General features: G+C 41.0%; 2 protein-coding genes across 2 annotated transcripts; one reads left to right on the plus strand and one right to left on the minus strand.

The window, feature by feature from the left end:
* The first annotated feature begins 2545 nt into the window (after positions 1-2545).
* LOC137277581 (17-beta-hydroxysteroid dehydrogenase 13-like) lies at positions 2546-10094 on the plus strand. Its single transcript, XM_067809378.1, has 6 exons — positions 2546-2955; positions 4202-4441; positions 5777-5883; positions 6681-6818; positions 7356-7472; positions 8166-10094. Exons 1-6 carry the CDS (start codon positions 2743-2745, stop codon positions 8248-8250), a joined length of 900 nt encoding a protein of 299 aa, XP_067665479.1. The 5' UTR covers positions 2546-2742; the 3' UTR covers positions 8251-10094.
* A 3090-nt stretch (positions 10095-13184) lies between these two features.
* Positions 13185-17183, minus strand: LOC137279269 (transmembrane protein 205-like). The gene is made up of 4 exons (XM_067811776.1): positions 17084-17183; positions 15634-15803; positions 14399-14562; positions 13185-13967 (listed from the first exon to the last, which is right to left on the minus strand). Exons 1-4 carry the CDS (start codon positions 17104-17106, stop codon positions 13680-13682), a joined length of 645 nt encoding a protein of 214 aa, XP_067667877.1. The 5' UTR covers positions 17107-17183; the 3' UTR covers positions 13185-13679.
* Positions 17184-26925: the final 9742 nt, after the last annotated feature.

A 26925-nucleotide genomic window follows, 5' to 3' on the forward strand; every position in this document is an offset into this window, starting at 1 on the left:
CTTGACTTGAAAGCTGAGAGTCCTCACACTGTAGGGAATTATTTCGCGACAGTTTCTGTCAATTTATGTTGGCGCTTTCGCTCGTTTGATACCAAATCATTAACTCGTTTAGTAAAAATGGTATTACACGGAAGCGAGTTTAGTATCCTCTATATACATAACATATATAGCTCGCTTTCGCTCGTTTGGTTTGATACTAAATCTTTAAATCGATAACAACTTCACAGCGGTACAAGAATTTGTAAGCAGACGTCGCAATCACGAAATAAAAATTGTTCTGTGCTTTTCAAAATTATACTTCTACAATACCACCCAAAAAGAAGTCTGGTGATACACCTGGCGCTCCAGAGTCTTCATCGCGACAACGACCGTCGGAGACGTTTAGAAGATCAAGCCTATGTGACGTCCACAAGTTGCGATTTCTCGGAGCAGGCACAGCGCCGGACCTCCCTGCCCGTGCCCATCTCTGTGGAAGGGGTGTCTTACGGGACGACGTTTCTTCAAGCCAGCAGCCCGCAGCTCCCTCTCGCCACTGCCAGTGTAGTTTTTTGGCACGACTTCTTGGCAGACGAATTAGGACTCTGCCATCACGATCATTCGTCACTAACCTGTCCCTTCGTCTTGTCACGTCAGGAAAAGTTAATATTCACTTCTGTCGTCTTTTAAATCAGTTCAGAAAATTGTAGCGCACCAGTCTAAGTAAACTTAGTCTCGGCGTTATTCGTTACACTCTACCGCTGAGCGACCCAGCTTGGCGACTAACGGGATCGGGTGGTCAGGCTAGCTGACTTGGTTGACACATGTCATCGGTTCCCAAGTACGCAGATCGATGCTCATGTTGTTGATCACTGGATTGTCTGGTCCAGACTCGATTATTTACAGACCGCCGCCATATAGCTGTAATTTTTGCTGAGTGCGGCGTAAAACTAAAACTCACTCACTCACTCACTCTACCGCTGAGTCTCAGTTGTGGAGTTTATACATAACGAAAAGTACTGAGGCTAAATTTAGTTACTTAGACTGGTAGTGCACATACTAACATTTGTGCATGCATATGCTCGGCGTCTTAGCAGTGCGTGACCCACGGGTTTGAGATATTGTGTGCATTCCGGTATTCTTGGGAGTGCACACTCGCCTGTTTTGTCCAAACTTTAAACAATGACATTTGATTCAGGCGGTGTTTAATGAGTACGCATATTTATCTTATTGCCTGAAGTTGCACTATTATGATGTATCGGTTTGGTATGCACACCATTATTAGTTTATACTTTGGTTGTCAAGACAGAAACCTATGGTTGTGGGTTCGAATCCCAGTTGGCCTTGCTTCCAGGTTTGTCCGAACCATACCCATCCTCTTGTGTTTCTCTTGTGAACTCTGACACCTGTTTTCACCTCGTGATCGTAAGCCGGCACTGTGTAATACAACTAGGATACTAATTTCTGGCCTCAATGATAAAACGATGTAGGTGGCCGAAGTCAACCCCGAGCTCACTGCAGACTATGTACGAGTTCTTTGATAGAGCTACCCTTGAGACGTGGATGGTGAGATCAAGTGACTGATATGGAAAAGGACAGCTTTGAACGTGTCATCTTGCTCTGACATACTGCAGTCGCTTACACCCCATGAATCACCGGCGTTATCACAGATACGTGCATGATATCTAGCTGCAGGTACGATCAGAGGTGAATATGCCAGGAAAAACTAGTGTTCTAATTCTCTGTCCTTTCTTGTATATAACACCGTACTGCGTCATCACGTGTTGTACACCCTGCTGTTTCTGTTACGTATCTCACTTGGAAGTTTCTTGCCATGCGTCTTGCACTCTTACGTCCTCGCCACGTGTCGTATGCCTTGCTCCCTCGCCACGTGTCGTACACTACTACCTCCTCGCAACGTGTCTTAAACATGCCTCCCACGCCACGTGGCGTACACCACTACCTCCTCGCCACGTGTCTTATACGTATCCCTTGGTACGTGTCGTACAATACCACTTCCTCCCAACGTGTCGCAATCTGCCCTCCTTCTCCATGTGCCGTACACCACTACTACGCTCCACGTGTCTTATACGTCTTGCCACGACTAGTACAATACTACCTCCTCGCTACATGTCTTATACATGTCTCCCTTGGCACGTGTCGCACACTGCTACTACCACATCGCATGTCTGATGCCCAACTTTATTGCAACATGCCTCAGCCCATGTGTTACTACAGTCGTGTTTCCAAAATGTGAACACCCTGTTCTCGCCGGGCCTCTGCCTGACCGTGACACTCTGTTCTCTGCTCTAATAGCTAACACCTTCTAACCTCTTAACACAGGAAGCATGTTACCAACCGCTCCAGCATGCGATTTTAACTTAATACAGCGTGTGGATTTAATTAAAATATAATTGTATTGTTTAAATTAACAAGAACCACCATGATATATGGTAGTGACTGTTTTAATTATGTTTCTTCTCGACTTGATATTTAAGGAGGGGCGTTTCCATTCAAGTCATATTAGGTTCAGTAACATGACCCCTGTGCGTGTGCAACCAGAACAGATATTTGTGTTCAAGGCAATCAGAACACCAGTTAATAATTGTCGACTCAGCTTGAACACTCCAGACACAGACTGATAAACCCGGGGAGACAATACATGTAGATACCGTCCTGCGTCAGTTGCTTCAGCGGAGTCGTTGATGATAAATCAACAACATCGTTACACCTTTGAACCCGGAAACAACGGTGGTCGCCATCAGAATGAAAGTTTCAGTGTCTGAAGTTATTTCTCTGTGGCTGAAAGTAATATTCTGCTACCTGGAATCCCTGTACCACGCGGTTGTCCCGCATCCCAGACAAGATGTCCGCGGAAAGAAAGTGTTGATCACCGGTGCTGGACACGGCATTGGCCGGGAACTGTCACTGGAGTTTGCCCGCCTCGGAGCGTCGCTCATACTGTGGGATATCAACAAGGTAAAATCAAGACCGAGACAGGGAGATATGGCAAATCATATCACGTATATCAAGCATAGGAATGATAAAGTTACTAAAGCAAAGGCAAGGGATTACCCAAGTGTTGAGGGACAGGCAGAAGTAACATGGGAGAGTAATTGTGGTTCACAGAAAGTTCGGTTCATTATTACACTGACTTTGAACCTGAAAATGGCGTCTGTCAACGCATATGATCATCGAGACTTCACGTCGATTTTAAGGCAGGGATTCACAATTTGCGCGTGTATGTTGATACTTAGATATTTGAATGTTTGTTAGGATGATCCCGATGCACGTGTCTCATTCAATGTGAAGATCATACAATGATTGTTTAGGTATCAGATTTCATTTACAACGTTTGTTAAACCCTACTAGTGACTGACGCAAACATGTATTACCGATGTATTTGGGTTCTTCTAAATACAACAGTATCGGTTTGGACTCATTGTTTTACGAGAGACGTCTCGTCAACAAGACAGCTAAATTGGTTGTCTGCGTAATCAGTCCTGACTGAAACACGAAAGCTTGGACGCCTACGATTGTCATGCGAGATATTGGGTGTGAGCGATGTGTATTGTGCCACTTGAGGCAGTGGTACAGCAGTATCCACACAGCGGACACAAGACATTGGCTTCACACGCAGGGAGTCGAACCGGGTTCATATTGCAAGCGAACACACTATCCACCCGCTTACCTCCGCCCGTTTCAAAATAATATCTACGAACACAAGGAGACGTCACGTATGTCATGTAGAATTCGAACTTGTGTAGACGTGATCATAGACGATGAGAGAAGTGAATGAGCTTAATACAGGTGTTGGGTTCGATATCACCTGACTGACTGGGTATGGCTTTACGCCGCTGTTAGCAACATTCCAGCAATATCACGGCGGGGGATCCCACAAATGGGCTTCACACATTGTACCCATGTGGCGAATCGAACCCGGGTCTTCGGCGTGACGAGCAAACTCTTACCCTGCCGCTCCAGTTCAGCGTGGAAGGGTTAAAATAACACGTATTTGCCTGCCTAGATTTCTCGGTAACACAGAGTGAAGAAGGAGAAGAATATATTTTATATAGTGTCACACAAAGATATTCTGTAAAATATACAATGTCCGGCCAAACAGACCATGACACACTCAATATGGCAAATACAATAAAATTACGGTATGGGCGACACTTGCTGTTTATAGACCAACCATTGAACTGTCTAAAACATTTCCTCATAGGAGAACAATGAAAACACAGCAGTCGAAGTCCGTCGTATTGGTGCCACAGTCCACACCTACATCTGTGACGTCACCTCCACCGACGACGTACACACCATTGCTGACCGTGTGAGGAGGGAGGTGGGCAACGTGGACATCTTGGTCAACAACGCGGGTATCCTATACGGTGGACCGGTTCTCGACATGCAGGAGAAGCATATCCGTCGTACATTTGAAGTGAACACCTTGGCTCATTTCTGGGTAAGAGTTGGACAAGCGTCATTAAAGCCAAGATGCAGTTCATATCTTAGATGGACGCAGTATTATTCAATGATAAATGGTGGTCATATGGACTCATCTCATAGTTGTACCTATTATAACTTAGAGAACTGTAACATACCATTATACCAGATACCAATTTATCTCTCGGATAGCAACAGTATCATCCATAGAGCTCTTAGAAACATGACCTTGAAGGCGTCCAACCACATGGGTTCGAATCACTGTTTGGACAAGTAAAAAAAAAGGAAAAAAATAATTGAATCGTACACGTTTGAAATCGTAGATTGTTTTCATATGTTATGATTAGTACATATTTCAAATGTGAACGAAACCGGCGAAAAATTAAATATGTTAGGAAATTCTACCGCAACCTTGTGTATTATATGTAATGAGTGCTCATACATATAACACTCTCACGTGGCTTCACCCATAGCACTACACTTGAACACGGACAATCTGGGCCCTTCGCTCACAATGGCAAGCGCCAGTGGGCAGTACTCATGCAAATGCGGGTCAATTATCAGGTCGGCTCTCAACTTATCCTTGTTTGCCAGTTGAAACATATTCAGGGTGATTCTGAGAGTTTAACCTGCGATCTTCAGAAAACTGATCAATCTGTAACTCCGGGTTTATGATGAAATTGTATTTTTTATGGAACATTTTAACAATTTTATCCCATTCTTCAAGACGAAAACAAACTATGACATACAAAGTCTAAAAATGAACCACCCCCGCGGCTTAGTGGATGTGGCGGAGGGTCAGCAGTTCGATCTCTGTATCAGATGTTAAGGTTCTTGTTAAACCTTTTGGTACTCGGAAGAAAGGGAATAACACAAGAGTTTGAAGGTTAGTGTACTGGGAGTGAGATATGAGAGCTAAAATGTGGCAAGGAGTCTCGGTGGGCTGACACTATAAACTAGGCATTAGTACGACCAGCCGCACATGTATGTGCATGCACACCGCTATGTAAGTACACTATCTGAAACGTGACTTTAAATCTTCACTTCATATGAACATTTCATCGTATCAGTCAGAGATCGAGCAGTAAACTGACCCACGTCCTCGAATCAGTGTTTGCAATAAGTTTATTTACCAGTTGGCCTTCAGGACTGCTTGCAGGCTTTAAAATCACCGCCGAGCCGGTGATTATTTCGAACGCTGCATCGATTAAACACATCACTATCGCTACCATTTCGTTCGTTTCCTATGTAACATTCTTCAAATACAGGTGTATATTTTCTTGTGCCCGTGAGCGTATTTCGAGTTTTCCTGTTTCGTTTACGGAGAATTCCACGTGCATCTGTATGTTGACAGACAGTTCGCGAGTTCCTCCCCGCCATGCTGGAGGCTGACAGCGGCATCATCGTCAACATCTCCTCCGGCACTGCCAAATCAGGAACAGCCTTCCTCGTTGACTACAGGTGTGAGCAGTAACGTGACCAGGAGATGTAGTCGAGATGGGATAGGAGAGCCTATTAGGCCAACAGAAATCTAACATTTTACACTTGTGTTTTATTTTATCTTTAAACATTTTTAGACAAGACATTTTTCCTTTCACTTATAAATTATTATGCTGACATGATAAAATACCATTGCACAGCATAAATGAGTGGAAAGGATGATTTTTCTATCAACAGTGCTGCATAATATTGAGTTGCCTTCACCAAACCTGCTTGTGTCAACGACTCTTCCATGTTAAAAATCAGAATAATGATTCCTGAAAAATCTTAAGTTAGGCAATAATTAGTTTACAGTTTCGTCCATGCGTATTTATGCACAAAGTTGTAAACAATGTATCTACTTATTGAGGACTCTGCGATTTGAAGCAGATGTTTTCATTTCATATATGTCACCGGGTAGGTTAGTGGTTAAGACATTCGCTCGTCACGACATGTACCCAGGTTCTATTCCCCACTTGGGTACATTGTGTGAAGCCCATTACTGGTGTACGCCGTGATATTGCTGGAATATTGCTCTCACTCACATACATGTCACCTGACTCATATAGTACCGTGTCGATGTATTGATCTTAAATTCATGTTGTTGTGTTCTCATGACTATGTTGCCCGAATGTGTGTGTGCAGAAAAGTATTCAACGGGCATGGATCAAGATCGAGGGTAGGGGTTAAAACTCAGGGATCCACCCTCCGCCATTTTGTTCTGAATATGATTATTCACCACATGCATGAAATACTGAGTAGAGGACGCTTCATTCCAGCGCGTCCAAGTATGCTGTGTTCGGCTTCACAGAAGCCCTGAGGGAGGAGATCGACCGACTGGGGAAGCCGGGGGTGCAGACCACTGTGGTCTGTCCCAGCTTCGTGGATACAGGACTATGTAAATACCCGAGAGACAGGTGCGTGTCATACAAGAAAGATTCACGTACAGAACCTTCTGTGAGATGTTGTGCTGCGACCTTTGAGCAATACTGAGTCCGGATCTGGTTGTCATGAGGTCGAATCTCAGATTCGCCCTTGCTACAAACTGAATTTGTCGTAATAGAAGCGAACGTAAAATATACCTTGACCAAATGCAGCCCAAGCCGTGACTTCGTGAAATACCTTCAGCGCCTTCAGAGACGCGAAAAATGAGCAGAAAAATTTCGAATGTTGATGACGTAGGATGGGTGGTGATTTCGTGAGACCATGACCTAACATTTGATAGAGCAGGCCGCAGCGAGTGTGTGATTTGTGTTCAATATTGACATTATAGTCGGAGTCGCTCATAGTAAGAGAACAACGCTTTTGAAACTGCGAATTGTTATGTGGTTTTAACATACCAAATAGGATTTCATGGATCAGCGGATCCTGGCATGTCAAAGGGACGAAACGTCCCACTAAGCCATCCTTTACCTCGCCAAAAGCCTGTTGACTTCATACGTCCTTTCCCCCAGGTTCAACGCCATCTTGACCCCTAACGAAACCGCCGTTGCTACAATTGACGGGGTGCTGCGAGGGGAGAACGTCGTCTATGTGCCGAGGAGAATCGGTCCTCTGCTCAGGCTAGGAGCGTGAGTATTGATTCAGGCGAAGACAGGCAAATCTCTCCTAAAGGAAGAATAAATGAATTAGAATATTCAATACGTTACAGCAGAACGAGAAAAAGTACAATTCTATGCATAGTCCTACACGTTTAGTATGTAAGTTCTGATGATTTTAGTGTATATGATCTACATGTACGTATGGACTATACCACTATTGGAGCCGTCAATACATTTCTTTCTCAGTAACACAACAAGAGGGTTGAGTGCATCAAAAGATACAGTCTGTGAAGGGTGTATGCAGCCATGCCTTCTGGTCTTGTTGTAACATGTATATTGTCTCCCAAATTTCCTGTTGCCGTTAACGTGCATATTGACGACTGAAATGTGTGATGCCATCTGTCTGTGAAGTGCATATTGATAACTCATGTGTGATGTCATCTGCCTGTGACGTACATATTGTTGACTGACGTGAGTGATGTTATCTGTCTGCGACGTGCATATTGGAAACTGATATTTGTGAAGTCATCTGTCTATGACCTGCAGATTGACAACTGGCATGAGCGATGTCACATGACCTGTATATTGTGTCTGAGATCGGCAATGTTTCATCTGCATATGACATTTATGATGGCTGTGGCGTGTTTAACAAACTAATTGCCACGTGCTTTGTCTAGTTGTTTTCAATTAAACGTTCATGTTGTTGCTGCTGTGTTGTTGTAGGCTCATGCCGGAGAAGCTGAAGCCGCTGTTGAAGCAGTTCGCTCAAGTCGGAATCGATCCCCAATATGACGTCAAACAAGACTAAGCTGATGCTTCATGGCCAGCGACTGTAACAAGCAGCAGGTTAATTAGTAGACTCACCTTCAGGCTGATGTAACCTCCCAGTGCCAATTATATCGAATCAAATTATCTTAGGAATTTGTTTCTAAACTTAAAATTATTTCATCTGATTTGCGCATAATTTGACGTTTCTTTGAAAATAGATCTGAGATAGAGATAGGTCAGTTCGTTAATGCCGGTCAGTCGCTGTTAGGAGTGAATATTTGTTTACAATGCAGTTACTTATTGTGAACACCCAATATTATTAAATGAGCTGTTACAAACATGTAGATTTCTTATCCGGGAAACCCTACCCGGTACATAAGCATAAGGCACTAAGAACATAATCTGTCAAAGGACCCCTATGTCAATACAGACTTCTGACGGACTGGCCCAGAATCGCTGTCCAATAATCTTCAAAGGAAGAAAAATTTAATCTTTGAGTGCGCACATCTATTCTGCAGAAGAATCCAGGACAGGAATAGGATACTGTACATCAAATTTGTCTTGTCTACTGTACATCAGGATTTTGAACAGTATGTGTGTCAACTAGTCTGTCACACAAATCCTGAAGCAAACATATCCAAGAAAGCCCACACAAGTCTGAAAAATGTGGCAAGTGTAGATTTGCACAGCTTCAGGAAATGAAGACCGTCTCTGGGCTCCTTTTTATAGTATTTATAGTATAATTATGATTTAAAAACGTTTTCTGTGAAACATGTTCAGTTTAGAAACTAGCAGTTAGTCTCGTGTGTCAATCAGAGCGTGATACGAATTGCCATAAAGGGAGATAACTGGGTGTAACCTATCATTCTGAGTGCTCAGCGTCCCTGTACCGACAAACCTGTTCATATTGCTGCTGTCGGAAGTTACTTTTCTTGTATATTATTTAACCTCTCATCAGGTTGCCACAGGCTGTACAATTATCTAGGAGAAAGGTAACAGGTTAAACAATATTCCAGTCAAATCGCACCGAAAGCCTCGGATTATTCAGGTCGTTGTTGGTTGAACGAGTCTGGGTTTCTCTCCATGCCGTCAGCTGATTGTGGGAGTGGCTGCCTGTGCTTGTCTGTACTGATGCCGGCTGTGCAAATCCATCACGATGCCATCTGCCGCTGATTTAACATTGATGTTTCGCTCGGGCTCATCACACTGACGCGCTGACCAGCTCTTGCTTTATTCCCTTAATGAGTGAACTTGACGAAAGGCGGGACAAACGAGTTCCGGTGGTCAGGCTCGCCGAGTTGGTTGTCAATGTCTTTGTAGTGTTATTGTTGTGTAAATATTGTAGATCACTGGATTGTCTAGTCCGAATGTGTGGTGGTTATATAGCTGGGGTATTGCTGAGTGCGGCGTTACACAACAAACAAAACATAAATGAATGGGTTTTAAGCTTTTTAAGCTCAACATCGTCTTGCAGTGGGTGAAATGTGTTTTCCTTGGTTGTATCCTGACCCTGCTCGAATCCCAGCTACGTCTTTATGACGATAAGATTGTGTGCTTGTGGCCTTAACCTAATTAAACTCATGGCTGCGTGTAGCTGACAACTGTTATTTTCTCTGATAACAACCTCAATTGTGAAAATTCGATAGTGTCACACCAATCACATTAGATTGTAATCGATCAACACTGCGTTTGTATACAGCGAGAAATGACATTTACGTTGCAATCAAATCAAGTCATATGTTAAAATTTAGATATTGGATAACTTGACTTGTTAAACATGAATATGCATTATTTCATGTATGGCCTTTCCTTCTCCCCTTATTCACCTAACTAAGGGGTGGTGTGGAAAATCCCACTGTGTGTACAATAAAGGCGTCCACGTAATATTTTGCCTTACACTTGAATAGTAACTTTTGTATGCATCTCAACAACCTTATTATTTCATGCGTGTGATATATGTAATGAAACCGTTCCCGTGCTGTGGATTATTTCAGTGGTGATCTCAACCTGTTGGGTGACCAGCGCATGACCTTGGATATAACCTGTCTCAACCACACTGACGTCACACACGTGCTCTCGTGGCTTGTACAAATAAGGAACAACTATAATCAGATCTGATAAGTCGGCAGTTTACCCCACAGGTAGATACACGAGTGTAATTTGGGAAACACAAATATTTCTCGAGATATAGGAGTTATATATAGATACACGACATGCGAGAATTATCTGGTGAATGTCATGAATGGTCTCGATACGAGATGCATTGGTTTTTCTTGCTGTTGTCAAGCTTCAGATGGTCAGGTGGCGTAAGTGATATATTTGAATTGTATCTCAACCCTCGGGTATAACATCTAAAGCTAAAGCCTATATCTGTACAAAATCCTATCCACAACGAGCAGGTGAGCAGAGATACAACTGTAGCGTCAACCGGGCAAACGCTGAGTAGGCCATGAACAGGTTGTGTGGCATACTTTCGTAAACGTTCACAAACGTTTTAGTTGGCAGGACACAGTTCATTCACCTCACAATTATGAGAAGGTGCACGGAAACTGGATCACTTGGGCTTGTTGAACTTACAGAATCATGGTGACACAACCTGACATTGCTGCAACATATATCGTAGTTTACAACCCTAGACTGCTAACTAGGACGACGGGTTAATGTCCATGTAGAAACTGTTGGCTCGTCACTGGGACAGCCGATTACTGTTAAACGTAAAACTGTTGGCTTGTCATAGGGATTAACGGATTAACGTAGATGTAAAAATGTTGCCTCGTCACTGCGACAGAGGGTAATGTAGATGTAAAACTGTTTGTTCGTCACTGGGACGGCAGATCACTGTTAGATGTAAATCCGTTGGTTCGTCACTGAGACAGCGGGTAATGTAGATTTAAAACTGTTAATTGGCTCGTCACTGGGACGGCGGGATAATCTAGATGTAAAATTGTTGGTTCGTCACTAGGGCGGCAAATCAATGTTAAATGTAAAACTGATGGCTCGTCACTAGGACGGAGGTTTAACGTAGATGTAAACTGTTGGTTTGTCACGGGCGTTGACACCCGTCGTGGTATAACAGGGACATTCCTGAAGCAGGTGTGAAAGCACCTCATTCACTCACTCACTCAACGTTGTCTATTCCTATAACCAAGCAGGTTGGTGGCCTCGGTAGTTATAGAACAGTGAAGCATGTGTATCGCCTCTGTCAGAGGGCTAACCTCATACATTCTTGACCTCACTGACCCGACCACGTGCCAAGACCAGAGGAAATCAGAGATATATGTACCGGAACTAACTGCGGAAACACTAGTCACTGCATCCTCCTAAATCCTGGGGTGTACGTCCATGATGTCCCGGTGCCAGTTACACAAACGTCTTGCACGTGGAATGAACAGTTTTCAGAAAAACAATAATAGATGTATTAATAATGGTACATATCTTAAAAATGACCTATATCTTAACAGTGATAAATATTTTAATGATAATATCTTAATAATAATACACATTTTAACGATAATATCTTACTTATCGTAATTATGATGATATCTAAATATTTGACAAATGTTTTAATAATGATAAAGCCTAGCAAGAGACTCTCGGCTTTTAGAAACTGTAGCAATCCAGATCTGTCCTACAGACTTACATCAGCTGTATCGGATGCAATTGAGTTGTGGTGTGCATGACAAGCTGTTATTTAAGTTACTTGTCCCTAGCGTTACAGGCAGCTTCTAGTATGAGAACAATTCATGCATGTCTAGTTTTGAATAATTTAAGGGTATCCGTTTATCGGTTTGGTTCCGCAAGGAACGAATGTACTATTCTCGGCAAACTGCAAGTTTCTTGTATTTGTATTTGAGTGAGTTGTTATGTTTGTAGGCCACCTTTATCATCTAAAACTGTGTTCCACAGGAGATATAGCTTTGACAGTAGATTTTGTACAATGCCCTGACGTTATCAGTACTTGAATCACAGTGTTATGACGTCATATACTTGATGTCACAATGTGATGACACCGTGGCACTGCTAGAATAATGACAGTACCATGTTCAGAGTCCAGTTTTCTTTGAAAACTAATGAAAAATGATTTTTTTTAGAAATAGAATCTCGCCCTCGTGCTTTCTGTGATCAAATGTATAGATTGTCTGTTTAGTAATATTCCATTAATGTCCCATCGTGGCACTCCAGAAATTGGACTCATGTGGGAATCGAACCCGTGTCTTCGGGGTGACGAGCAACCGCTTTTTAGATCCAGATGACTTTTTCCAAATCAATTTTACACAGTAATGGCATCGCTTCCGTCAAACCATTCATTACCATATCAACCAATAAAATCCCGAGACGCCAACAACACGCCATATTATGTTATATCCGTGCCGTATTTTGCTCTAGCTTTGGCCTCCGTGTGTTGACATTTCGTGTGTTTGTGTAATGTACATTGCATCCGTTCTTTAATCTAAGGTACTGTAATACACAGTATCTTGTCATACCTTGGTGAGGAAGGTGACTAGAAAGAAGCTACATATATACGGAGCCGGATATTGGCGGGTGGAGATTCATGTGTTCTTAATCTTTATGTGCAGTATGACTCCTTTCTATTATATGAATCATACGAAAACAGAGATAATATTTAAAGAATTTGTCATATCAGCGTGACTATACATGAGAGTCACTGTCACCTTAGCTTTTGCTCATCGCATTCCAAAACTGAAGATTGTTTTTGTTTCTCCGTCGTTCGCTCATGTTCGGGGATACATGTAACTGACGTGTATGAAAAGCTGATTCTGAAAAAATGGGCGTCATACATTTAAAGAGAGTGACGTGGAACATGAATATTTCACAAGGCAGTATCCCTAACACAATCACCATGGTAACAAGGAATATATTACACAATATATCAAGATGTATCAACAGAAAACAGACATAACGTTAAAAAGGATGAGACATTTATTATGAGACAACTTGTGCTTCCGAGAGTGATATGTACAGTTGCATGCCCAAATGGAACAATAAATAAAACACACTGCGTCGTATATAAATTAACGTGTGATAAATGGCACATTCTTAACAATACGTCAATGGTTAAACACCCCTAACAATAAAGTCCGGGTTGAGTTTCTATATAGTGAGTGAGGTAGTTAGTGGGGGTGTTGGATACGGGTAAGGTGCATAGCTCTTCAAATGGAATATTATTGAGCGAGATGTGTTCAGATCTAGTTAAGTGAGTGAAAAATACCCACTGTAAAAACATTCACAGAGGAAGGGTCACATGACTGTCATACACATCACAAAGATGATTGGTTCACTAAGTAACGCTTGATCCAAGATCCACAGGCACACAGTAAAGTCACTGTGACGTACACACAACATGTCTGTCAGTGAGATTCAATCACAACCTTATCGTGAGTCACTTTTCTCAAAAACTAAAGCTTCAAACGTCCTCACACCAGCGGCGACGTCTACGGTTTGACAACGTTATAGCGGCAGACACTGCGACGTGATGTAGTACAGGTGAACGGTGTTGGACGCGAGGCCAACCAAGGTCAACAACCCGCTCATTCCGTGACATCGTCTGAATGTGCGGTAGGCAGCTGAATATTCTGGGTTCTTCTTCATTTCCTTCATATCGGCATAACCAATGACGTCACCGACACCTGCCTCCACCTCCATTTGAAACGTCACCAACATGGCGCGAACAATGAGTGGCGCTAAAATCAGGGAATTCAGAGACGCCGATACGAATCCAGCGATGAGCATTGAGATCTGCAAAACAAAGAACATAAAACGTTAGCGACTTGGTTCCAAATACTCTCCGTGGAACGTGCTTGATACATGAATGGCCATTGTGATCTAGTAGAACCTAATTACACCAAATGCTTAGTCTGTCATTACCAAACGCATTTGAAATACTGTAAATGTTTTACGCTGTTTCTGTTCGGCAATAAGTGAATAAATTCAGGGTTGCTCGGCGCAAATTAAGTATACTGATTTTCTGTGTTTGTTTTTAATTCTTAATAGTTTCCTGTCATCATAAGTCCATACTACTGAAGCACAAAAGTTCATCTTTAGTGTAGGCACATCTGATAACTTTAACAACATATCTAAAACTTTTGCTCTATTCAAACAGTCCATGTGTTAATTACATGTCTTAAAACTCATCCTTTGCAACTGTGTGCCTGTTGACCGACACCTACCTGTATCACGTGACTTTTCTGCATGGACTCGAGGGGATGCTGAATGACGAAGGTTCCTAGCATGATGGATGACGTCACGAGGCTCCACAGGAAGAACATGGGAAAGAGGCGTGTCTGAACTCGGCCGAACATGTGTCGTGGGAGACTGTAGAACATCGTAAGACCTGGAGGTAAGGAAATACGTCAATGTCGGGGACGCCTTTCACACTCTATCTACATCAACACACTTATTCGTTCATTCGTTCATCTCCAGATAGGACAAGTTAATCTGACCAAACAATCATACCCTGAGTTTCCCGTTTTTCACGTTTTATCTTGCAGCAAATCTTATTGTGAAATGTCCTCAGACAGGTATATTATTTCCACGGACCAAGAGCGTATTTCCTGTTAATTAATTTTTACCTTTGTATAAACACCGCTTTCTAGATATTATACACGTTTGAAGGGAACGGATCAAACGATTTGACAATGTAATCAAAGGTAAATTCAGTTAGGTATGGCGATTGCTCTGCTATCATATCATAAACGTCAGTTGGCAAATCTAAGCATTGATCTTACATCGGAAAAGAGTGTTTTGTATAAGAGCAACAATGTTTTTATTACTGTGTTTCTCATCACCCACCGACACGAAAATAAAAGATGTTTTATTTCCGCCGGTTTGACAGTAATACCTGGGTGCACTACTCTTGACTCTTGATTAGTGCCCACGTAATTGCTGACTCCCTGTGTCAGTGTTTCGTGGTAAGGTCAAACGATCCCCTAAATTATCGTGATTGATATGTCATATCGGTGGGCGAGTGACTGAATATAGTTTAATGCTGCCGAGTACAGTATTCCAGACGTTTACCATCCTAATGCAATATACAAACACGAATACCTTGCGGACTGACCAAGAACTATACACGGGATAAGCTGGGATTTCTATATACAATCCCAGGTTCCTGGGGCGCCAAGGGTATGTAACCCTGCACACAGTATATCGCGGCGTTTTGGGTAATGGTCATCAGTGTAATGTAACTATGCATTACAGAGAACAGAGAAATCTCGTTGTCGTGAAATCTAAGGACTACAAAAACATGTCAAGTTACCCGATATACGAGATAAGCAGAGTGGCCATACTCAGCAACACTATCGAAGTTAAAGTCCTTTTAGAGTCCTTTTTAAACTGGCATTTAGAGTAAAATATCGAAATGTTAATGTATCATTTATCCGGACTAACATACTAGTCGACATACCCGCAACAAGGGTCACCCACAACTGTGCGCCATATTGTGCTGCCCAACTGCCAAGGTGCATCATCCCTACAAGAGCTGTCTGTGTGTCCATCCGGCGCCGCACGGGGAAGAGGAGGAAACTGATGAAGATGACGATTACACTCACGGAGAAGTACTGGAACTGAGTAATCCTGCAGACAAATCAAGAATAATAATATTTTATAAATAACACACTGCTACGCTATAGCTCTCTGAAGTAAAACTGTGAACACTAGATTCAGGATAAAAAAAAAAACTGAAATGAAAATATTTTAAAAGATTTTTAAATATTTTTAATTGTAACGGAGGGAAACCCCGAGAATGTTCTCATACCAAACAAATCCAAATCTTGCATCGTAAGTGTTTCAATTCAGATAATTCAGATAATTCAGAGTGTCTGTTAGACACTAGAAACATAGTAAACTAGTAAACTTAGATATGAAAAAAAGATGGAGTCCAAAACATCATTTCCAAACAGAAAAGAAATCTAGTCATGCCAAACTTTAAATATTAGGATACTGTTCTTTCAGAGTGTTTATGTTTATCTGAATATAAAACTGTAATGTCCATGTAGGAAAAGACAATATTTCATGTCTGAAAAAATAAAATCTGTTAAAATCTGGTTTGAAAATAAACTGAAATATATCGATTTCATTATGCTAAGAATACGTTTTGTTAGTATCCTTTGATAAACTTTTACTTTCGTGTAACGTATTTTTACCACATATTTGTTCACAGTTATATATATACTATATATATTTGAAAAGCTTTGGCTTAAAAAAAATTCCCCAAAGAATGTAATGATTTTGACATCGCGAAGTAAGACATGTACCATAAAATCGCTTTTCTGCCATGAATATTTTGATATGTATTTATACATGATATTCACATATAATACAAATCAGGTAAAAAATTCCAAATAGTTTATAAAACTTGGTATATATAATATGTAATTTAAATATTTTAATTGCAATTTTGTAAAACATAATTTTGCGCACTCGGTGAACAACTACCTCATACTCAGGGATTCTGGTAAGGGTTTTGTTGGTGCTTTCAGACACATTACATTACAGGCGTTAAATAGATCAACATCTAAACTGTGTTATATATTGAGGTGACATACTGGAATTCAATTATGGAATTACGTCAGGTTTTGCACTCGACCAACTGCATCGGTGTTTGGGTGCTGAAAAGTCTTTCGTAATCTTTGACAGGTGCTTCAATGAAAATCTGTTTAGCAGTTGTGTGCCGATACTTCAGCGATAAGTTCTTTAAAATAATAACAAGGCTAACACGACCTGGAAATATTCATTTCATATCAAAATTTAAATTACATACCTCGATTTTGTTTTAGTTTCAGTTGAAAGTTGTCAGTTGTAGACAGATAAAATAGTAAATTAATTAGCATTTTAGGTAAGGATATAAAACATACCTGACTTTCTCGAACTTGACCATAATGTATATTCTTGATGCGTGTTGGATCTACCGTCCTTTCTGTAGTCTGTCAGAGTACGTCCACGTTCCACGTGCTGGTGTATTTATAACACGCCGATCCAAACTCGGCCTTCTGATTGGCTGACGGGATAACTGGCGTAGCATCTACTTACATTCCCGTCTTCCCCGAACGTGTTGCGGGGCAAGTAGGCAGCATTCATCCTCCACCCCGGTTACCTCCCTTGCATACTTTACAACGTTTCTGACGTGGAAAATAAGGCGACAGATATGAGTGTGTTACCTCGACTGTGCCTTTCCCCTCCCCTGGGGAGTGTATGAGCATTGTACGTGCTTCACACCACGAGATCGCAGCGGATTTCAGGTAGCTCACGACAGCTTGTATTGTGTGTGGACATGATGCAATACTTACCTGAAGCAACCCCTTTAATTGCATAGTGACACATTTTGAGAATCGAGGTGGCCCAGTATGAAGCAAGGTGATTTCATTTGTAATGTCGCAGGAAAAGCATTACTCATATATTTGCTTTGGCAGAAAGTACTTCAATTAAATTAATTTTTTTATCCAAAAATATTTATAATGATCGAGCTTGAAGTTTAATGGTCACCATAATTATTTGTTTACACAGGATGGGCGTCTAGAGAATATCTCATGTCGTAAGTGTATTTCCGTCGCTTTAACTGCCGTTCTGTCGACTACCGAGTCTATTCACATGTCATCGCGGTCACAACTGCCTGTGACGTCAACATCGACATCAGCGCAACGTCTACCATTTTCCGAGTGACACACATGCATTCGGTGAACTGCTTTGAAGATAGACGCACTTGCACGTACTGAACTTTTGTCGTCAACATATTGATTGTGTAATACGTGACAGTCAAGTAAATATGACGTTGTATTGTCTACTTACTCCGTTTGGTAAATAAGTTTACAGGTATTGACTAGCTTTGTAAACAGTCAGTGTCACCTTGGTAATTCATTTGCTGTTGGAGATGATGTTTTTTCAACAGTGATATGAACTCGATATGAGCGGTGAATTTCTTAAATTGCTGGATATTAAATTTCATTATAAGAAATATTTGACACCTGAACAGTTTACCGATAAACGGTTTCTTTGCAATAGTGTAATTAAAACAATAAATAAAATCAGTTGGTTTCCACTTATTTTATTTTCATTAGTCTAGTAAACCGCTGCTATTAGTACACAATTGTATATTTATGCGAGTAGGGACTTGAAGCGTCAGTTATTCTGTAAATATTGCATTTGATGTTATGATAATAATCATATATCGTTGTCATGATGATGATGATGATGATGATGATGATGATGGGGATGACGATCATCATCATCATCACAGGGATAAGTCAGCGGTTCATACAATGAGCAACTTTGTGATACGCTGTCCATGTCACCGTACCTGGCCTGTCTTAACTTAAGTTCTTATGTAGGTGTAATCCTGAGTGAAGGCGGGCCGCCATTTAGTTGGAAAATTGACAATTTAGAGGTAGTCATTGATCGACACCATTTAACTGGACGAAGCAAACAGGAACACGGTGACTTACTGTGACAGCCCCTTTTAATTCTAAACCCCATAACAATTCCAAGGAATCATTTTCTAGTACAAGTCTGTTAGAAGCTATCCAAGATTATATACATCTAAATAATAACAGGTTGTTATCTGTAAAAACTCTCCGTTTATCTAGACTTGCCGCTTAAAGATTTACCGCATTCCTGCTGATTCGGGAGAGCACTGGGGCTCATGTATTCTTCATTCCCCAAAACAACTGCAGGGTAAAGTAAAATTCTGTTTGAAGCCGTGTTAAACCTCTCAAAGAATCACAGTGTGCACGTGTGCACGATTAACGCCAAAATGAACATAGACCGCATTATATTCCCTTTCTTCCAGTCGGTCCTGCAATGCCAAAGCAAGTCTAGATTTCCCCAGGTTCTGAATCTGACACCTCACTGTGTCTCTGTTCAATTTAAAATCAATTATTTGTTTCTATCACAATTATATATTCAGATACTGAGGATAGTATAACATTAACCGTTTTCAGGGAGATCTGTTAAATACTGAAGTCATCTAGTTGTCTGCACTTAACACTAGTGTTGAGATGGGAAATAACATAAGTGTTACCCCAGCTGTGGCAGGTCGTGAGAGGCCACGGTAGGGGATATACACTGACGAAAGGTTCGAGATTCCCTCGCATTATGTATCTGTAGTCTTTGAGGGGGAAACACTTCCAGCTCAGAACGTGCAGTTCTCGGAGGAGCTGACTTACTGACATTAGCGAACGGATTCCTCACGGAGCAACGGCCCCCACACACATTCAACAGCGTCAGCGACAGTGCAACACCAATATCGGAGATGTGGCTCTCCCAGTATGGAGAAGGTGCAACACAGGTATCCAACCCTTCCGGCGCTTGCATCACCTTTACATAACGCAACCAGGAAGTAAACATGCATATCGTCTTCTTAATTCTTTGCACATGTTAGCTGTAAATACGGTTCATGTCGAACCTGAACATCTAATGTCGACTTCAGTTGCGAGGCCAAGGTATGAGTGAGTGAGTGACAGCGTGAGCTTTTTCTCCGCTTTTAGCAATACATTGTGTTCCAACAATATCACCACACGAGAACTGTTATTCACTCATTGTACGCATTCGGGTAATCGAACCTGATTCTACGGTGACACGCACGAACGCTTTTAACCACTTGGCTACTGCCAAAAGGTATGCCATATGATCCATGGTTTAAGAATAACACCAGCCAAATCTTTCTAAGTTTCAACAAACATCATGAGATGTTTTCGTATAAAGCATTAGTATAAGAATAAAACCCGATTTAGTCATATATATGTAGTTGGTCATGATCACAATTTGCAAGAATTATTAAGACGTCTTGTCTGCCATTTGAAATGCGTTCCAAATGTGTCCACACACATGAAATCTGAAATTTCAAGCTGACCAAGAACGTTTTTATTCTAAATACTCCTTTACTGGTGGGAATAACCGCACAACACAATGAGAATAATAAGAACTGTATGACAATATGATATGTATATCTACCTATATTCTTCTTGTTCGTGTGTCGATGGATATTGTATGATGAAAGATGTTCCATGCCACATATGTCATATCTGGGATTTCACTTTCTTAGTGTTCCAATTTTCAAAATTTCAGTAAACTTCGCTCATAAATATAAATCATGAACAACTTAACTACAATGATACTTAGTCTTTCTAGAGAATGTAATTTTGAGCTTTGTGGCAGATAATGCACACAATTACATTTTCAAACAGTAGACGTTAACATGTGACAACATTGTCTCGAATATTTCCTGAAACATTCTACAAAGAAGAAACGGCAAAGTTGTGATGGAAATTAGGTATCTACATTGTAGACCACTGAAAATCAGTGATGACACAAGGTGTTCCTGCAAAAGGCTACCCATGTCCTTCTCTAGTGGAAACACCCACCAATCAATCACCTCCGTCAAACTTCCTTTCCATGTACACTTTCCTGAAGATAAGCTTTACTATGTAGGCACGGTTTAGCTTACTTGAAGTCAATTAAAATGTAGATTTTCTGTGTGTTATCACGAATGAATGTTTTATGAATACTTAACTAAATGAGATCACTTTACCCATTGAATTCTTTGAAAATGATAAATGTTATGCCATATGATTAAGTGTGTATACGTAGGTATGCCTTCCGGGGTGAACGTAAATATAGTAACTGCACGACCATGATGCATGATTTTGAGGTATAGAGCGTCAAGTGTTTGAATGCCTGTTTGTGGAGACTCTCCTAATAGGGCTGTGGGACATAGTTTGACCAGTGTTTGAATGCCTGTCTGGGAACCCTTCTGATAGGTCAGTGTGACATAGTTTGACCAGTGTTTGAATGCCTGTCTGGGAACCCTTCTGGGAGGGCCTTGGGACATAGTTTGACCAGTGTTTGAATGCCTGTCTGGGAACCCTTCTGATAGGTCAATGTGACATAGTTTGACCAGTGTTTGAATGCCTGTCCGTGGAGACCCTTCTGGCAGGGCTGTGAGGCATAGTTTGACCAGTGTTTGGATAATCTAATCTGGTCCGGTCAAAGGCCACATATATGCAGAGAACTTGTCCACAGGTATTCTGTAAAATCGTAGATATCAGAGATCATAGTTCGCAGCTAAATCAGATAAAATTGAGATAGTACAAAACAGTTTCAGGAACATTATTTTCGCGATGAAATTCCAGGTTTTACTGGCCGTAGTTTGTTTTATGGCTTCTTCTTCATTGTCAGATAAACATGGCAACTAAATGAAGATAGTGAAATCCGGAACAACCCGCTAGAGAATCCTCATACAAATACACTGTCAGTGTCACAGAAGTGCAGGACCTGCTGAGATCAGGCCTAGGCTGCTGCTGTTCTGTGACAAGGCTGTTGGAGGGACATCGTACCAAGATGACCAGCACTGACCAGTTGACATGTCTTTTCCCAATGCCCCATATATTTAAAGAAACCTAACATTAATCATGCCAACGAGAACTATTACAGCATTCAATCACAGTTCCTTTAGAACGCGTGATGGGCAGGTTGTTTCCCCTTAGTGACGTCAAAGCTGACGTCATGTCACAACCCAAGCTCAGTGGCAATAATGCCCAACATGGGAATTAATGACCAGAGTGGCTACCGAATATGACTATACGCCCTGACATATGAGCTGAGGCTGTGAGTCACTGATATCGTGTTACTCTGAAGTGGGTCAATCACAACTTATTGAGTTAATACATGAGGCGTGCTGGCTTCAGTAATGCATGTCATAACTTGTTTTTTACATCTTTTTACTTTTCCTGGTTTTCATCACTCCGATGACTATCAGGATTCGGATTTTTCGTCAGCAGTTGATGCTTGTCGGAGGAGGCTGGCTTTGGATTTTCTGGTCTGCTATCTGGTCAGATTATTGATCATGATCATGTGTGAGGGTTGTCTGTGAGGCTGTGTCACACAATCGTTATGGATAGGGTTTTCTTGGTTTTGTTTTGACCCTGTGCATACACCCGTGAGTGGCTGTTGCATTGAAGTGAAAGCTCGGAGGTTTTAATGCACTTCTCAACAATAGTCAAAATCAATAACGCTGATCCGGTTGCATGTAAATAATCACGTCATAACTACTCAAATCAGTGGTTGATATTGTGAGCAACGTCATACGGAACCCAGCGAACCAAGTCACAAAACAGGCCTAGTCGGTCCATTAAATCGCTTCATGATATGTCCAGAGGATTCCGGGAGTATTCCATACCCGGTGTCCCTCGCGGTACGCGGTGGTATACTGGTTGTAGTGTGTCTGCTGCGCATGCACCTACTGACTCAAGGCTCTCTTCTGGTATGTTTGTACAGCATGTCGCTCCATTGTTCAGTTGTAACTGAGTCAGTAAGTGAGGTGGGATTCTGTAGGCATCACACCTGTCACTTAACCGTTTGGTCACTCATCAGGTGATTGTCTTTGATGTGGTTACAGTATGTGTGAAATACGATAACATATATGATAACAGGAATGTTAACATTGACCTGGACGATAGCAGGAGTAGGAGTTGATTGCTATTGTAAATAAACTAATTGTAACGGGAATAAAACCTGACAGTAACACGAGATGAGCGTAAGCTCTTTTTGAACTAGTTTCATCACTAACGTTCTGTTTTCTATTGACGTAATCCTCATCATGTTTTGCCCATCACGCTCTATGGAGTATATTTCAGTGGATATTTAGGTCATCATTTTCTGGCGAAATGTTCTAACTTCTAATAAAAATCGATAAAACACTTAACACTTAACGTCCCTTCACAGAAAGTCACAAGTGCTACTGAGTGTCGGCCCTTCTTTAAAAATGCCATCAGATGTTGAGCTTCTTATGGTAGATGTTAGACTGCTCCACAGTGCTGCTGCAGTCCTATTGAATCATGTCACAATACATTAGGATTCATATCTTTGTGCATCCCTGCTGCTTGAAAATCAATTACTTGCATTACCTGTTACAACGATTAATATTTTGTCATAAACCGTAAATTCATAAATGCAGTCCCAGGTTTACTGTTGGTGAGTAATGTTAAACGGTAGTAACGGAACCTTTAGTGTCATGATACTTCATTCATTGCAAAAAAGCACGAAAGGAAACTGATTTTAGCACGAATTAATACTGTCGGTTTTAAAGATCTAACGTCATTTCAGTGACTTAACGCCTTCTGACGGACTGTCTGCCGACTGTATCGCTTTCGGTACTTGGTTCGGAAGTGAGGAAATAAGTTCGGAGTCTTGTTTTATTGTGTTTATCGAAAACGACAGTTAGGAAAGAGAAACGGTTAATATGTTTACAAACACGCATAAATGAATAACATTATGAATATCAACCTAAACTTCATGCGATAATACATGAGATGCATTTTCAAAATTTCCCAAAGCATACGAAGCCGCCTTTATTATTTATATTTGTTCATTAATTTTTGTTGACAATGATAGTGAGTGGCGTGTAGGAATTTGATTGGCGCGATATGTGTCGGTTATGTCATTTCAAGGAGTTTATAGTGGAAGGATCACCAAGTGAACAATAAGTCGTGGATGTTTACCACAGTGGATACGTCTACTTATGCTCATAGTGTGCTTATAAGCCGTTCGCTACATGGTGTTGATTGACAGTTTCCTGTACATATAGTATTCACTGTGACCCGTCAACAGTGAACTGACCACAGGATAACCTGGTCGCCGGTTGTCACAGAGCAACGTGTTTATGTTACTAGTATCGGAAGTCGTCATCTCAAGTAGATCTTCTGCATAAGCGTGGCGTGCACTTATCGTTGTGGGACAGTGATTTACAGTGTTCTCCATTCCCTTCATCACGTGTTGATTTACGGCTTAATCAATTAAATGAATAATCAAAACGTAAAACACCATGCTATTAAATCAACTAGCAACCCAGAAAATTTACATAACATGTACATGCTATTTACATATCGACGTACAAAATAATGTTAAACCTGTATATAATTTTCTTTCGTTTAACGCCAAACTAGGAAATTTCAAGTTATGTGACAGCGATCGGTAATAATTATTCGAGTGTGGACCAGATAATCCAGTGATTGACGCTATGAGCATCCCGTAAGTTGGTTCTTACGACAATCATGGGTTGGTGAAGACCAACGTCCTCAATGTTGAAGATAAGTGTGCATGTCCAACTGAGACACACACGCATCGGGGTGGTCAGACCATTATAGTGCCAGGGTTATACTACTTTTCATTTGTTCGGGTGAGTGAGTTTTGTTTTATGCCGCTTTGAGCACTATTCGAGCAATATTACGGCAGGGGACACCATAAATGAGCTTCACACATTTTACCCATGTGGGCCATCGAACCAGGTCTTCGTCGTGATGAGCGAACGCTTTAACCATTAGGCTACCCCTCCGCCCCTTATTTGTTTGGAGTTAAACGCCGATCTTTGCATAATTCAGTATGGACCATGTCATCACTGGAAGCGGTTACTTTCAGAAATAAACAGGTGAAATGAGCTGAGAATGTTTCTATATGTGGAGCTATTCAATGCACCGTTGCCGTGTAAAGTAGTTTTAACATCGTGTCCTTGAATAAAAAAAATACACTGTTGTTTTTATATTTTGATAGTCAAAAGGTAATGAGCAACGTTTTCGTTATAATGACAACATGGACCCTTAGATATTTGTCAATTAGATCTGTCTGCATGTAGATCACTACAGCCGAGCTTGAGGCATCAATGGATGAATTGATAAAATCTAGCCCCAAAATTTAAATCAAAGTAACTGCCAGTTTCTGTTGTGTTTATCATGATTTTAAATTGACTCAGGGAAATAGCTTTAACAGCACGATAGAGCAATAATTTCCAGACAAAATCGCGCCCGAGAAAAATGACTAAGAACCTGTTTGAGTTCTACTTTTAAGATTTTAAATGGAAGTTGGAGGGATTATGTATAATTTTCAAAACAATCAACCTGTACTACAAGCTTACAAAGTTTTAATTTTAAATAACAAATCAAACAATGAATTATCACAAGATTTATTTCAAAGTGTATGAAAATTGGGAGTAACCAGCTATACAGTTAGAAGATACCAACCTGACAATCCTGTGATTTACTTCATAAATGCAGTTTGTCGCCTTTTAACCCCAAGAATCCGATCGGTAGACATGAAAAACAACCACTGTCGCAAATATCTTTGTCTTTGAAATGTTAAGTAGGGAGGAGGAATTGATAAACAAAGAAAGAACGAGGAAGTGTGTTTGTTGTTTAGCTCTGCAACAGTAATATCCCACCTGTAGTCGAGTATGGACCAGACAGACCAGTGACAGCATGAGCATCTATCTACGCAATTGGGATACGATGACCTCTGCCCATCAAGTGAACGAGTCTGTCAACCCGATGCCGTCAGTTACCTCTACAAGCATGGGTTGTTGAAGACAAATACTAACCCAGATATTGACAGATAAACATTCAGCAAATTCTACGTGTAGCATTTAAAAACCGTGCATTGATATTCATAGCGACAGTACATGAGTTCTATTTTAGATTGCTTACTCAATTATGGTCAGCTGGATATACATAGATTTTGTGTACTTATACACTATGAGTTTGAACATGTTTGCATATTTTACAGACGCTTCACGTCATCCCGTTAGAACCCACCTTCCTTCAGGAGTCTCTCACAGTTACAAATACAACGTCAGTTGGACCCAATCACTTAATCTAATTCTTGTTTAAAGCTGCATTCGGAAATCATAGTGACACAGTCAAGCTGTTGTTTAACGCACAACTCAGCAATATTCCAGCCATATGGCGGCGGTCTGTATATAGTCTCGAGTCTGAACGTCATTTATCACGTGTTAATGTTCAGAACTACAAAACAGCGTTGTTCTTCTCGTGTTTTATTAATTGAAAAGTACAGGTTTATGAATATCAAAAGAGAGGATAGAATCTGCAGGTGTTGTAGTAACACTGTTATAGAAGCAGAATATAATTTTCTTCTAAGACACCATGCCACATAACGTAAATATATCTAAGAGCTCTGTTTGTCCACCCATTACAAGTTTAGTCTCTATTGAATTGCTTAGATGAATTTGTAATTCAAAATGTTGAGGTTTTTATTATCAAGTCATGCTGATAAGACACTTGTATATATGAAATGTATTATAGGCCTGTGGCCTCTTCAGAACTGAAATAAAGATTGATTGATCGATCTAACTGACCAATAGGTGGACCATATAAGGAACTCGGAATAGTCAGTGGTGGCTCTATCCAGCCTATTCGGGAAGGGGAGAAAACGGACTTCAGGGTTAACGGTAGATGTTGAATTAGCCTTTCACTTACACTACGGACTTGTCATCCGATAACAAGAGTAGATTTGAATCTGTTTGCTTATTGAAATCAATGTGATATCACCATGTTTAGTAAGTGACGCTTTTTAAGCCGGACACCCAGATGTCTCATTCCACACTACCTGGTTTGACGTTATTTGTCCTCTAGTCCAGAAGTGACACTTTTCGATTTGGCCAACATTTTCTCACCTATGGATATTGACACATCACATTTCGCTATTTAAGGTGCCATTGCAGAGGAATTTTTAAGCGTGTGCTCAGCTTACCTGCGTGATTGATTGTAAATTCGCCCTAAGGCGCATTGACTACATGGTGTAAAGCGATTACATGTTGCGTCCAGATGCAAAGTCACGATATTTTAATCGTTCATTCAGACAATAGCTCATAACCATTATGAGTGTAGTTTGATATGTGTTGCTGTGTTCCAAGAGAATA

Source organism: Haliotis asinina, chromosome 3, assembly GCF_037392515.1.
Source record: "Haliotis asinina isolate JCU_RB_2024 chromosome 3, JCU_Hal_asi_v2, whole genome shotgun sequence".
In the NCBI taxonomy this organism is placed as follows: Eukaryota; Metazoa; Mollusca; class Gastropoda; order Lepetellida; family Haliotidae; genus Haliotis; species Haliotis asinina.

What these genes read in the sequence shown, in the direction of transcription:
- LOC137279269 (XM_067811776.1), bottom strand. Translation starts at nt 17,106, where the DNA reads ATGGTCAAGTTCGAGAAAGTCAG. An exon ending in GTCAAGTTCGAGAAAGTCAG is followed by an intron (nt 15,804 to 17,083) that starts GTATGTTTTATA and finishes ATTTGTCTGCAG; the next exon opens with GATTACTCAGTTCCAGTACT. An exon ending in GTGGGTGACCCTTGTTGCGG is followed by an intron (nt 14,563 to 15,633) that starts GTATGTCGACTA and finishes CCTTACCTCCAG; the next exon opens with GTCTTACGATGTTCTACAGT.
- LOC137277581 (XM_067809378.1), top strand. Translation starts at nt 2,743, where the DNA reads ATGAAAGTTTCAGTGTCTGAAGTTATTTCTCTGTGGCTGAAAGTAATA. An exon ending in TACTGTGGGATATCAACAAG is followed by an intron (nt 2,956 to 4,201) that starts GTAAAATCAAGA and finishes ATTTCCTCATAG; the next exon opens with GAGAACAATGAAAACACAGC. An exon ending in TGTAAATACCCGAGAGACAG is followed by an intron (nt 6,819 to 7,355) that starts GTGCGTGTCATA and finishes CCTTTCCCCCAG; the next exon opens with GTTCAACGCCATCTTGACCC.